Source organism: Sorex araneus, chromosome 2 (assembly GCF_027595985.1).
Source record: "Sorex araneus isolate mSorAra2 chromosome 2, mSorAra2.pri, whole genome shotgun sequence".
NCBI lineage: Eukaryota > Metazoa > Chordata > Mammalia > Eulipotyphla > Soricidae > Sorex > Sorex araneus.
In genome coordinates, this window is record NC_073303.1 from 151005659 (window position 1) to 151020979 (window position 15321).

Below are 15321 nucleotides of genomic sequence, written 5' to 3' on the forward strand. Positions count from 1 at the left end.
GGCAAGCACCTCTTCTCTCTCTCTCTCTCTCTCTCTCTCTCTCTCAGCTATATTTAGATTACATTTTTATCTTCATAATCTTAGTATCAAATAAATAGCATTTGTAAATTTCATGCCGGTTGAAAAATGAATTCCAGTGACAGCACTCTATTCTTTGTAGTGCTCATGTGGATACACGTAAAACAATGAAATAATATAACCTGACAACTCCCACACTGGTTGTTGAGCACTACATATAGAGACCAAAAAAAGTGGCTGAATTTTTCGCTGTGTTTTTCAAATTGAAAGGGCATACCTGAGTACAACTTTTTTTTTTTGAGTACAACTTTTTAATGACGAATGTGTACTCATTTTTCCATTAAGAATTCATCTCTTAACATCATTATTGTGTAGGTTGCCAACATTTCAACTATATATATAACTTACAGTTACAGATGTCTTAGAAAATATTTGTATTCATTTCAACTTTTACATAAACTGCCATAATCTAAAATGTATGACTCCTCAAGACCCTTGTTTAACAAGAGACTCATATTCACAGTAGTTGAACTATTTTACTTTATTACTTTTGAGACTAAGATTTCATTCCTCTGTTGGTGATGCATTTCTTTTCTAAAAGGGGATAATGCATAACATATTCACACTTGTGGGTCTTGTATCTGTTGCATAGCAAGTGAGACACTAAATAAATTGCTTATGATGAACAAGTTGAGAAGTTCCTTGAAGGCAATTGTTAATTTTTTAAAAATTCTGTACTTCCCAGCACCAGACCTGGGTCAGTGTTAAACATAATCGATTGGGACTAGAGTGATAGCACAGCAGGTAGGGCATTTGCCTTGCATGCCGCCAACCCAGGCTCGACTCCCAGCATCCCATATGGTCCCATGAGCACCACCAGGAGTAATTTCTGGGTGCAGAGCCAGGAATAACCCTTGTACATCACCAAAGTGACCCAAAAAACAAAAAAATAAATAAATTTCTACCTTTTAAAAGCTGTTCAATTTGTTAACTTGAATAGTTAACAAATAGTTCAATACACCAATAGTTCAATAGTTCAATTCAAGTTAACAAATTGAACTATTTGTTAACTATTCAAATAGTTAACATGCAAATTATTTTTCCATCTCATTCTTTTTTGAAAAGCTAATATCACATTACCTGACAGAATGCCATTTTAGTTTACTAAATCCATCTGGACAGTTCCAGCTGTTGGAGAGACATCAGAAAAGGTAGGTGCAGGGTATAGTATAGTGTGGGAACCCCAGGATAGTGATTGCTCTTGGCTTCATCCGTTTCTTATTTTTCTCTGGAGACAGCAACTAAGGAATAACATTCTTACTGTCTGTTCCCGAGAATTGCATCACAGTGCTGCTGGGGGCTAATAGGAATGTGTGTTAACAGACAATGTATCCTTTCTCCTAAAGGGATGGCAAAGATAGATTTGACAGAAGCAAACGGTCTTGCCCCTTCATATCACTGTCTTCACATCCAAGCCATCATTCCTATTCACATCTGCAGAGCGGGAAAGAGAAGTTTAAGTTAAGGTGTGCTGCCTGAAATGATTTGCAACAAATCAAATACTCATTCGAGTTTCAATGCAAATAGGTATACTATTTGATCTCTACCCAACAGAAATTCCTCAAACCCAGGAACTGAGTGAACAACCATCTAGTTAATTAGTGCCCAAGCTTATCGGCGACAGTCAGAGGCTGCCTGGCATCCTAAATATTCCTCAGGGCCTCTTTCTTGACACTGTTCAGAGTAGAATCTTGTGTCTCAAATCTTGTGCTGTGCAACATCTCTCCTGAGTCATCTCTGAGCTCAACTCCTATTTCTTATCTAGTTGAAACTAATTATTCCTCTTACTCAGGAGCCAAGTTCTCTCTCTCTCTCTCTCTCTCTCTCTCTCTCTCTCTCTCTCTCTCTCTCTCTCTCTGTGTGTGTGTGTGTGTGTGTATGCGTGTGTGTGTGTTCCGGTTTATAACCCAAAGGCTCATCCCCAGCCTTCAGTTTTACATTTTGAATTCTGTTTTGGACCTGTAACTTCATGACTTTTCTGGCTTTGACACAATTCTATGCCCTTTGATTTAACCTTATCACACCTTTGTCTCTTGATCATTTTCTTTTTATGAGTCTGACTTTTTGCTTGATCTTAAATCCTGTAGGCTCAAGTAAAATTCACGCGTGATTTCATTTGAGCTCCATTTTCCTTCTTGTGCATTCGCAGCAATGCACTTTTATCTTTCTCGACCATTCCATTTGCTTGACCAAGTTTTCAAAAAAAGGCTTTCAAATAAAATTGTGGGCTTGCTTGGCACACTTGAGGATCCTGATTCATTCCTCTCATAAAGTTGGTTTGTCCAAGACCTTTACTTCACAATGGTCTAACAGTATTTCCCAGTGTGTGGTAACACACCACCCCTCCCCTGCCTCTGTTTGGGAGGAGGTAGTAGTGTCAGGTGTTTTGGGGGGTGCTTTCCATTTGTTCACATCAAGAAGGCAGATTTCCAGAAAGACACAGGGGCTAGTTTGTTTGTGTGCATGTGTGTGTGTGTGTGGGGGGGGGTGTCTTCTGAAAACGAGACAGTGGGCCAAGCAAGTTTAGGAGCCTCTGGATCTTTTCTCCTCTCAGTGAATCTTCAAGAATATCTAACCAGGCTCACTAGTGATAATGCACTGTAGCACTGTAGCACTGTCATCCCATTGCTCATCAATTTGCTCGAGTGGGCACCAGTAACATCTCCATTGGGAGACTTGTTGTTACTGTTTTTGGCATATTGAATATGCCACAGGTAGCTTGCCAGTCTCTGTCATGTGGGCAGTATACTCTCGGTAGCTTGCCAGGCTTTCCAAGAGGGATGGAGGAATCGAACCCAGGTCAGCCATGAGCAAAGCAAACGCCCTACCCACACTAGTAATAATAATCTTGGAATTTAAAAATAGCTAAGTATCACTTTAAAAGCTTTCAAAGAAGAGAAGTCCCTGGTGTTTGGGGAAGCTGGGTTTATTCAAGTTTGGAATCTTCTTAAAAAATTCAAAATTATGGGCTTGCTCTTCCAGCACATGTTCTCCCCTGAGCATGTATTTCCCCACTTCTCTCTATGTACTTTTGCTTGTATGCTTTTTCACTCTGGAGAAGCCCATGTTCTCTCGAGTGTTTACTTCTCGCTTTCTCTCCCCCCCTCACACATTTCAAAATAAGTTACAGTAACAAACCTAAATTTTACTTACTTCATGGTTTATTTGCCACAATTTCCACACTTATGATGCATTTGATCACCACAGGCTATTTGTAGTAAAATCTAATTGCATAGCACTTCCTTATTTTCAATCACCTTCTCTCCAACTTTTAAAAGTGCCCACTATTATGCCTGATTTGGTGAATTCCAAAACTCTCCTGACTGATGACCTTAACTTTTATGTATTAAAGAGATAAGGGGATGTAAATTGAAAAGGATAAATGGAGGAAGTAAATGATAACAGCATTTAGAATGTGGCACGGTTAGAGATGCACCGACCTACTTAATCCTTATGGCAATACTGTGATTGTCATAAATCCTATTTCATAGCTGGTAAAACATGGATACAGAAAAATAACTTGCTAAGCATAGAGCTGGGAAGCAGGGGAAATGTGATTTCAGTCCACACGTTGTCAGGTTCCAGCCCCCTCTTTTACTAACCTGTATTGTCTCTCTGCTGAGGTCACAGAAACAAGGTAGAAATTGAGCTCAATCTATAAGGTGAGATTGATTCTCAGCTCAAAGTTATTTGGACTTCTCTGCTATCCTACTTTCAGTTTGGATTCTGTGTGGGAGAAATTGAGAAATTAATGTCTAGTAGTTTCTTTTTTTTTTCATTCTGAGACGCTCTATTTGTATTCAGACTATCTGGAGGCGAGGTAATTGCTTTTGAAAGCAAGAAGGAGGTATGTTTAGGGTGCTTTGAAGGAGACTGATGTAGAAACTGGAGAGGTAGATTAGAGAGTGGGAATTGACTTCTTATACAGGGTTGACATGGGTTTAATCCCCACTACTCCTATTGGTCTTCCTAGTCCCTGCCAGGAATGATCCTTGAGTGCCAAGTCAGAAGTAAGCTCTGAGCACTGTCAAGTGTGGTCCAAAAAAAAAAAAATACTGAGGCGATAGAGAGGATAGTGCAAGCCTGGTAGAAGTTCTGTTGTTTATGAGCAAAGGACCTCATACCTGTGTGAAGTCTCTAGTCTTTCCTCCATCTTAACCCATTAGTGCAGTAAAAATAAGGAAACAAATCCAAAGGCTTGCACAGATTATTTCAGGTTGTTGAGATTTCCATACACATGGCAAGCTCTCACAAGTTTAAATACCTGTAATAACTTTTCTATTAAATAAAGCTTAAATAAATAAAGTTAAAATAAAGCTTCTGGTGCAGAGCAGATTATTATTAAATTATAAAAAATAATTATGCTGACTCCTTTTTTCCTGGTTCCTGCTCCTGGAAGAGTGGATGAAATGAATCAGACCAAATGTTCTAGGACATGTGTGGAAGTTTGTACTACCATCAAGGAACTGGGGAAAAATGAATCTGCACACAGTTATATAGAAAAGAAAAAGTCACCTTCCTAAGTGCACCCTGTCACCTCCAGCCTCCCCTGGTACACACACAATATTATCCATTAGGAAGTATCTTGTATTCTCTCACTCTTACCCTTCAGAATATAGATAAATATCTCTGGGTGAAGAGAAATTAGCTCTTGGGGTGCTCATGGAACCAGATCTAAAGTTAACTTTAGAGAGAACTTTCTTGACCTCTAAAGGTCAAGGATGTCAATCTCTCCAGAAATAAATCTCTTCAAATGTTTTTCAACTGATAACTAGTCATATACACTATCATTTGTTGTGTAAAATTCAAGTTTTTAGTCAAATTTCATTAAAATCCCCAATGGTGTATGTTGGATAACATTGCGTTGTCCTTGATCGTCCCACAGGGAGCTTAAGGTTTATTGAGCTGCTCCCACAACAGTGCAACTGAGGCACACCCAGTTCCATCAGGCACTAATAATCCTATATTACTTTTCTCTTTCCTTTATGTCATTTGCAGATTTATTTAGCAATGTCCTTTTTGTATAGACACACGAAGACAGTTGTTGCTATGCTATGTAACATGGGCATTAATTGACTCCAAAATAATATTTATTTTTGGGCATTCATATTTACTTGGCTTAAGCCTCTGTTGCCCTTAGTTCCTAGCACTCCAAGATCAGGGTCCTGACAAGGGACTGGATAGATCCAGGGCAAGCTGTGAGCTACCCTGGCATGGAAATGGGCTAGGCCAAGCACTGTAGTGCATAGCTATATAAGTTAAGAACACAATCATGGACAAACTCTGTCATGACCCAAAAAAGTAACTGAATAAGGACCCTGCTGGAGTTAGGAAAGACTAACCTGGCCTGAGGACTGTGGTCTGGAATATATATATATATATATATATATATATAGCAAGATGTCCCCAGGAAGAGCCCATTTTTAAGCTTAATATATATCTCTTACTGTGCTCATACAAAATGGCATTGCTAGAAATATCATAAGAAGTAAATTTACTATGACTGTTTAAACGGATTACTAGCTGAGGAAAGGAGAAAGCAACACACCCTGGATGGACTCCTCTCTTGTGGATCCCTAGTAATCTGGAATGTTGAATCGTCAGATGAGAGTTTGTCCTTGAGTTGATCTCCTGAACGAGAGTCTTTACCTCTCTTTGTTGTTATACTAATGTTCAACCCCACTTCTGTATCCCCACCCTTCATGATTTCTATGTAATTATGTTATAAGGGGTAAGAGGGAAATAGACTCTGGAAAAGAGATGCTGAGAAGGAGAAAGTGAAAACAAGATGTCGGGAGATGAGAAAGTCAGGACTAGATGCTGAGGATAAGAAGGTCAGTGATGAGGAGGAGAACTGAGACTTTGTAGACTTTGGAACTAGAAGGAGAACCAGATGACAATGATGACGACAGGAAGTAGAGGACTATGAGACTACGTTGAAATGAGGAAGAAGATAAAATGAAGGAGAGGACTTTGAGATCCACAAGGAGACTAGGATGATGGAACTCTGATGACTTGGACTACAACCAAAACGACGACTTTGACTGCGCCATAAGGGATAGATCAGACGACGCTGGGGAGGTGAGAGAAATAAACTGTCTACCAACCAGCCTGGGGCCTTGTTTCTCCATTCCCCGGTCCTTTGTCCGTTTGCTGCTGTGGACCAGCCAGGGGAGGTGGCTCTCGGCCAACAATTCTTGAGTCCCCCTCACATGCCCATCGTACTGCTTTCCCTTTGAAACTGACAGGTATAGAAAGTTAAAAATATTTTTTCTGCATTCCCACAAAGAATTGCCACCAAATTTGAGAAGAATTCTTTCATTCTAGTGTATTAAATCTGTGATAATGGGATCGTATGTATGAAAACACTATAAAGCCTCGCATATCTGTAGAAATGTAGATTGCTGACATGTACCACATCTCATGAAAGCTGAATCTATGGGGCTGTGGTTTGGAACCTGTGTTTTTGCCTGATTCTACATATAATCTTTATGCAACATAGATATCCTCTCCTCATTCCTACATTAACAATCTGTCATCTTTTCTACTACCAGAGATTTTTCATCTCTGGCATCTTTGGCAGACTTTTCTGTCTCAGTCTGTGATTTGTGGACTTTTTGAACTTAGAAATATAACAGACTTCTGTGAGAGTATATGAGTATCACATATAACTAGATACACTTATTAGAAAGCTTTCTAAGACGGTGATGATTTTTTAAAATTTGAAAATGCAATGATGATGGTAAAATGATGCTAGTGGACAAAGAATATACATTCATCAACATGCAAAAATGATTGATTAATTAATTAATGGGCTCACCTGAGAGTGCTTAGGGGGACCTTATGGAATTCAAGGGATTGAACCTGCATCAGCCATATTCAAGGCATGCTCTCTATCCACTCTACTATATCTCCAGCCCCATTGTTACTGTCACTGTCACTGTGATCCTGTTGATCATCGATTTGCTTGAGCGGGCACCAGTAATGTCTCCATTGTGAGACTTGTTGTTACTGTTTTTGGCATATCGAATACACCACGGGTAGCTTGCCATGCTCTGCCATGTGGGTGGGATACTCTCAGTAGCTTGCCAGGCCCTCCGAAAGGGATGGAGTAATCAAACCCAGGTTGGCGCATGAAAGGCAAATGCCCTACCCGCTGTGCTATTGCTCTAGCTCCACAACAAACAAAGTATTTTAAAAATTGTGTAGTTTTGTATCAGTTTTTCCTGAAGTAACATTGCATTATAATATATAAGTTTAATATACATCATTAAAAGTCAACATTTGTTTATACTGTATTAAACTCACCACTAAAAAAAATTCTAAGTCTTTCATTGTACTCTAAAAATAATTTTAAGTGGATTAACTGTTATGTTAATTTCTATTTAACAGAAAATGCAATAAAGATGTTAAAAGGTGTTTCTCACAAACATGTAACTATTCAAAAATACTTTGCAATTATAATCCAGTTCCATAACTGATGCTGAAAATCTTCAGCCATATATATATATGAGGACTATATATATATATATATATATATATATATATATATATATAGCAACAATGATGGTCCTCATTTTCCTGATCCTTAAAGAGTCCCCAATATGCCATCAGGCTACACTAGCACATGACGGGGAACAAATGGAGACATTACTGGCACCTACTCGAGCAAATCGATGAAAAACGGGATGGCAGTGATACAGTGATACACTGATCTACTAGTGGAACTGTATGTCTATTATTTAGGACAGCAAACATTTGGAGGAACTAGTGGCATTTGTATTAATTAAATTTGCCTTAATTTGTATTAATTAATTTGTACATTTGTATTAATTTGTACATTTGTATTAATTAATTTGTACATTTGTATTAATTTGTACATTTGTATTAATGCATTTGTATTTAATACATTTGTATTAAGTTCACTAGATATCGGCAATTTTAAGAAAGGTAATGTTGGTTTCCAATACTGCATAGGTTTTTGGTATAAGTTTCTCACCTTGACAGCTGTATAACTCACCCACATCCCTCACCAGATGTCTAGTAGCAATCATCCACTTTACATCAGTCCATCATTTTTATCTCTTCCACCTCTTCCCCACTTCATTTGGTAAGCAGCAATTCATTTTTATTTTGTTTGTTCATTTGCTTTTTTTCTATATTCCATAGAATACAGAAATCATATGGTCTACCAGGTTTTTTCCCTTCTGATTTATTTCATTTCACATCATCTCATCAGGGTTTATCATTGTAGTTGAAAATGGCATTATCATCACTTTTACAGCCAAGTCTTATTCCATGGGTATGAGAACTCATACCTTTAATGTGGATTGCATCTCTATTCAATCATTCAGTGTTAAGCACTTGGTTTCATATCTTGTCTAGTGTTTTGTTTTGTTTTGATTTGATTTTTTAAAAATTTTTACATGAATCACTGTGAGGTACAGTTACAGACTTACAAATTTCTCTGCTTATCTTTCAGTCATACACTGATTGAGTACCCATCCCTCCACCAGTGTCCATTCTCCACCATCGATGATCCCAGTATCCCTCCCACCACCCCACCCTGGCTTTGTGGTAGGGCATTTCCTTTTGTTCTCTCTCTCCCTTTGGGTGTTGTGGTTTGCAATATAGGCATTGAGTGGCCATTATGTTCGGTCTATAGTCTACTTTCAGCTCACATCTCCCATCCTGAGCGGGCTCTCCAAGCACCCTTTACTTGGTGGTTCTTTCCTAGCTGAGCTACCTCTTCCCCCCAGCATATGAGTCCAGCTTCCAAGCCATGAAGCAATCCTCCTGGTACATATCTCTATTATTCTTGGGTGTAAGTCTCACAAGACTAAGACTGCATCTATCTATTTGGACTGATAATCATATATTTCAACTGGTATTTTCATATTCTTTAGGGAATATTAGAAACAGAATTACTAAATGATGTGGTTGTTCTGTTTTTAAGTTTTTGCAAAATCTCTATACTCAACACCATCATGTCTCTATTTATGTTTCCATCAGTAGCGCCCACATTTTTTTTTTCACATCCATGGCAGCATTATTCCTTTTTTTTAAAAAAAAGTTTTGTTTTTATTTTCTTTTATCTAAATTTAATTTAGTTTGTAATACTATTAGTAATAGCTTTTCATAGACATAATTTCAAAACGACACCTATCACCAATGTACCCATCTTCCTTCCCCCAGGACCTCAACCTCTATCCCTCTGATTCTGTCCTGCTCACAAGCTTAATTGTGTGGATCAGTTCTCCCATTATGCCTCCTTCTGTATCGGTCCCTTTCCATCTGACTTAGCATGATATCTTGTCTACTAATACCATAAACCTAAGACTGAATATATCTATTTGAACTGATATTCATCTATTTGAATCTGTATTTTCATATTCCTTCTCCCTTAACATGATACCTTCTAGTTCCATCCATGTTGCTACAAACTGCATGCTTTTATTCTTTCTTAGTGCTAAACAGCATTTAATTGTGTATATACATAATAACTTCTTGATTCTTTTGTCTAGAGTTGGGCATTTGAGTTGTTTCCATATCTTGGCTCTTGTACTAAGCACAGCGTTTAACATTAGGTATCCAGCACTATTTATTTACTTTTGGGTAATATATACTTAAGTAGTGTGTGGTGAAGTCTTGTAGCTTTTATTTGCATTTATTTAATGACCAGTGATGAAGAACATGTTTTTCCATGTGTCTATTAGCTATGACTAAAAGTCTATGACTTTTGATGAAGTAATCTATTTTGATCCTCTGCCCAGTTTTTAATGTGATTGTGTGATTGCCTTGTTGTTGTATCACTGTATCACTGCCACTGTCATCACTGTCATCTGGTTGATCATCAATTTGCTCAAGTGGGTACCAGTAACGTCTCCATTCATCCTAGTCCTGATATTTTTAACAGCCTCCTTTTACTCGTTCTTCCCAGTGGTGCCACATTGGAGGCTCTTTCAGGGTAAGGGGAATGAGACCCATCATTGTCACTGTATTTGGCATATTGAATATACTATAGAGAGCTTCCCAGGCTCTGCCGTGTGGGCAGGATGCTCTCAGTTCCTTGCCAGGTTCTCCGAGAGGGAGAAGTAGGCTACAAGAGATCTGGGAGCTTTGTTTTATAGTCTCTGGATCTTGGCCATTGATGGGATTACACGGGCGCCTGGGGCGGTTTGTGGGTGTGGCTCCTTAACAACTGGAAAATAGGGGATCTGAGTGAAGGAGGCCTAATCCCGATTCGAGCAGGCTTGGAGATCTCAGTCCCGGGTCCCACACACCTGGGTTCCTCTGTCAGTTCCTTCATGCATGAGGCTCATCCTAACATGTTTATTTATGTATTTATGGGAGCATTTTAATTTGTTTGTTTTTTGTTTTGTATTTGAAGCACACCTGGTTGTACTCAGAGCTTACTCCTGGCTCTTGCTCATGGATCACTCCTAGCTGCCCTCATATTTTCTATATTAATTAACCTTTTATCTGCATGATTTGCAAATAACTATTTCAATTTTGTAGGCTGCCTTTCTGTTTTGAGTGTGGTTACTTTTACTTGTGAAGAATCTTTTTAGTTTGACATGATCCCACGTTTATATGTTTCTATGTGTATGTGTGTGCGTGTGTGTGTGTGAATACATATGTATACACACACATATATTCACCTTACTGTTGGAGAATTTCACAAAAACTCACTAAGATCAATGTTGAAGAGCTTATCATCTGTGTTTTTCTAGTTTATGGTTTCAAACATTATATTATTTTCAATTAATTTTTTGCATGTTTGCCTACACACAAACACATATATATTCTATGTTCACTATGAACATATATTATATGATATTTCTCTATATTGTTACATAGTTTGATTCTTTGAATGTGGTTGTCCAGTTCCATCAGCATCAAGCATCATTTATTGGAGACTTCCTTTTACATTATATGTTCTTGGCTCCGTTGTCATACATTACTTGTCATTTTAGGAGTTTTAATTTTATTCCTTTTGAAGAAATTTTAATTTTAATAAGCATTGCATTGAATTATTGTGGGTTTTTTTTTTAGGTAAAATGGCTACCTAAACAATGAGATTCAACCCTTTCACCTCTCTCTCTGGTTTAAAACTAGATAATTTTTAAGATATGGAAATATCTATGAACTGACAATAAAAATTTTAAAAGATAAGCAGAACTATGACAGTGTGGTAAGGGGTCCCAATGTTCTTAAGGGTGGAGTGTCTCTTTGATGTAAATATTGTTAAATTATTCACTGTAGTAAAATTTTCTGAGTGCGGAACTAAGAGAAAACGGTGTTCCGTGCGTCTTTGTTTGTTTGTATTTGGCCAGATCAAACAGTGCCCAGCAGCTCATAGCTCATGGCTCGTAGACCAAACAGTGCCCAGCTGCTCCTGGTAATGCTCAGGGAACCCTGTAGAGCCAGAGATCAAACCTGGGCCTCTGCACACAAAGAATACACTCCAGCCTCTTGAGTTATTTCTTCAGTCCCGTTATGCAGCTCTGTTTGAATTCTTTCTTTGTCTCTTGCTGCATTCTTCCAGTTAGAAGTGAATTCTCCTTTATCCTATAATTACCAGAGGCGATTTTAGTGTCTGGTATTGGCTTTTGTATTGCCTTAAAAGGTTTTATTTGGATGTTGTAATTGATGCTTTTCTATTCAAAATGCAATTGAGACATTTTTGCTTCCTAGAATGTTTTAAGCTTTTTAGTATAAGCAACTTTGAAACTAACATAAAAGAAAAAAATTTATGGAATTTATAAAATTTTATTTAATTACAACTCATTTACAGATATGAATCAAATCACACCTTATACAATATTATCTCCTAATAAGAAATTATTATCTTTAAGCTAATTTTAAAAGTGGTGTAAATCAAGATAACTGTATAATTGTTAAAATTATATACATATATATGTGTGGAGGGTGCATGTGTGTGTGTGTAGTGTTGTGGTATAGGTCTAATTTTTTTTGCTATATCAGGATCAGAATTTATCTCAGGATCACACAGACACGAGAAGAAATACCATACACTTGCAGTTAATAGAAAGCTTCAGAAAGATGAGATAATATCTGACAGGTAGTAGAGAAATAGTCACATTAAGAATACAGAATAGACTTGTGGCAGTGTTTCAACAGCGGAAGAGATGAGCCGTGCGCTCTGGGAATATCTGTTTATCCTGTCAATCATCAACACTTTATTGAGTATCTATAAAGTGTTAAACATTATGCTAGGTACTACAGATAAAAAACATGAGTCTGGGAATCTACAATCTATTGAGAAAAATACAAATACTAACTATAAAACAGGGTGATACATACTATTATAAGGGAGCTAAAAACTTTACAGAGGCGTTTGGTATAAATATGACTATATAACATCTTCTCACACTTTTTTCTAGATTTTTTCTAAGAGCAACAAAGAAAGCAGAAAATATCAAAGTGGGAGTTAAATACATAATATTTGCTCAAAAATTCTTAGAACTGTCCAATTAATATGAAAATTTCACCAGATAGAGGGAGGAGAAGCAGAATAAAAAGTTGAAGGAAACAGAAAAATGGTACAATGGACAAGCCATTACACACACTAGCCCAAGTTTGATTTCATGCTCTTATATGGTCTGCTAAACACTGCAGGGTTGATTCCTGAACACAGAGCTAGGAGGAAGCCCTGAGAACTTCTGGTATGACCATAAGAAACAAAAAAAAGTTGAAGAATATGAAAGTTGGGGACATGAAAAGAATTGATATGGATGCACTTACTGAAGAACATACATTGAAGATAGGAAAATTATAGCTATTGTTTGCAAAGACAAGGAGGCAACTGAAGGCTTATCACAACTTAAGCCTTTTTACCCTTTTTTGGTTCACAGAAGTAGATGTGGGTTACACATTAAAGTGAATCAGAATCCCAGAAGCAGTGTAGCAGTGTTTGTGGAGACAAAAAGAGGTTTTGTTTATAAGAACAAAAAATACGAGGCTGGAGTGATAGCACAGCAGGGAGGACGTTTGCCTTGCATGCAGCCGACCCAGGTTCAATTCCCAGCATCCCATATGGTCCCCTGAGCACCGCCAGGGGTAATTCCTGAGTGCAGAGTCAGGAGTGACCCCTGTGCATTGCCAGATGTGATCCAAAAAGCAAAATTAACTAAAGAAAGAAAGAAAAAAAACAAAACAAAAATACCTTCCTAGAATCTTATCCTCCGCCTAGCCTTCATATAAAAAACTTTGGTAAAATAACTTCCTGGAAAACCTCTTACACTGTGGGGTATCAAAAATGAATTAGTTGTAAAGCATACCAGGAGACATATGTGTGTATATATACAAATATGCATATATGTATACACATGTATATGTACATGTATATGTACATATATATAGACATAATATATGTGCATATATATACACCAAAGGATACCAAACATACAAAACATACAAAAGATACAGAAAATACCCTCAAAACCAGAAACAAGGGTATTAAAATGTGAACAAAACACTGCATGAATATAAAACATAAGCTTATTATTCACCGTATCACTGTCATCCCTTTGCTCATTGATTTGCTCAAGCGGGCGCCAGTAACATCTCTATTGTGAGACTTGTTGTTACTGCTTTTGGCATATCGAATACACCACGGGTAGCTTGCCAGGCTCTGCCGTGCGGGCAAGATACTCTCGGTAGCTTGCCAGTCTCTCCGAGAGGGACAGAGGAACCAAACCCAGGTTGGCCAGAAATTCCCTAGCAACAACTACCATGATGGTGACTGCAGCATGGTATATAGTAATGGGTACACCAAAAGGGAATGCAAGTGATCCTCAAACCAGATTCCCTTCCAAGGGGTCTGAACCTGGGCCAAGCGCAGGGTTCCCATTTCTCTTTAGCTTTATTTCACTTTTAGTCATTTTAGCATAACAATCATGTCAAATATTTGTTTTAAAAGAGATTATTTTTCATAATAAACGATTGTTTCCTCTTTCCTGGTTCTCCCTCTGAGTACATAACAGCATCTCAGTTGGTAAAGACACAATTCAGGCCAAGGTATACACTCAAATGTTCACTGAAACTGGCGCCTGAATTGCTGAGTAATTGCTGAATATCGAGCTGTTGCTGAAGGTTAGGACGCTTTCCAGATGCTAGGACCTGCAAAGGGGAACAGACGATGAAAAGAGAGGGAAGATGATAACTGTGGAGACAGTGTTTGATCTTGTGGCACCCAGAAACTGTTCACTGAAGGTTTTATTTGTAATGTAACTTATTTATTTATTTTATAAATTACAAATAACGTGTATTTATTTGTAATTTCAGTGAACCATGCATGGTATTTTCCTGTCCTATCCAGTTACTGCCAATCAGAACATAGTTTCAGATTGTGGAGCTTAAAGAAGACTCTTAAAAATAGTCAAGAAGTTCTATCTGACTTTTCTTAAGAAATGAAGAATATTGAATTATAAAATACCAACTGAAAGTTGTTTTCACTTAATGTTTGTCTAATGACTTTTTTTTCCCATGAAAGCCTCAGTTTATACCACCAAGTAGAATCACCGAGTTCCCTGCCACTTGCCAGAAGTCAGCCCCTAAGGTAAGCGAATTAGAGTTGTGCCCATTTGTGCCATGTTTACTACTTGAAGGATAATACTTAATCAAGACCAAATGTGACCATGACTAAATCACAGCAGTTATTTATGTGTGTGTGTGTGTGTGTGTGTGTGTGTGTGTGTGTACATGCAACACTGTATCTTTATCCACTTAATCCACTTGTGGGTACTTGCTTTGCCTTCTTATCTTGGCTGTTGTAAATACTCCTACCATAAATACAGAAGGTGTATTTCCTTTCAAATGAGTGTTTTTATATTTTCAGACAGGTATAAAGAAATAGGTAATTTTTTACTCTCATCATGATATTTTTGTTTGTTTCTTTTTTTTTTTTTGTTTGGGAGCCACATGTTTTTGCTCAGGGCCTACTCCTGGCTTTGTGCTCAGGGTTCACTCCCAGTGATGCTTGGAGACTGTATTTTGTGCCAAGGATCAAGCCTGAGTTGGCTTATGTACAAGACAAGTGCCTAAACTCTTGTACTCTCTCTCTCTACCCTGAGTCACAAATTTCTTGTAAGAGTGGTATGTGTTTATTAGGGCAGAACTCAGAAAGTAAAATGCCCATAAGAAAATTTAAATTGCCAATATATTTACTGGTCAAAGTGATAACTTTTTATCAAAAATTAATGCATTTTAAGATATTTT

The 15321-nt window shown here is 37.7% G+C and overlaps 1 protein-coding gene across 1 annotated transcript in view; it reads left to right on the forward strand.

Moving 5' to 3' along the window:
* Positions 1–15321, forward strand: part of MORC1 (MORC family CW-type zinc finger 1) — a 164580-nt gene that overhangs the window by 105204 nt on the left and 44055 nt on the right. Inside the window, exon 18 of the mRNA XM_055128982.1 lies at positions 14597–14662. Within this exon, the coding sequence (XP_054984957.1) occupies positions 14597–14662 (66 nt within the window). The remainder of the gene's footprint in view (positions 1–14596; positions 14663–15321) is intronic.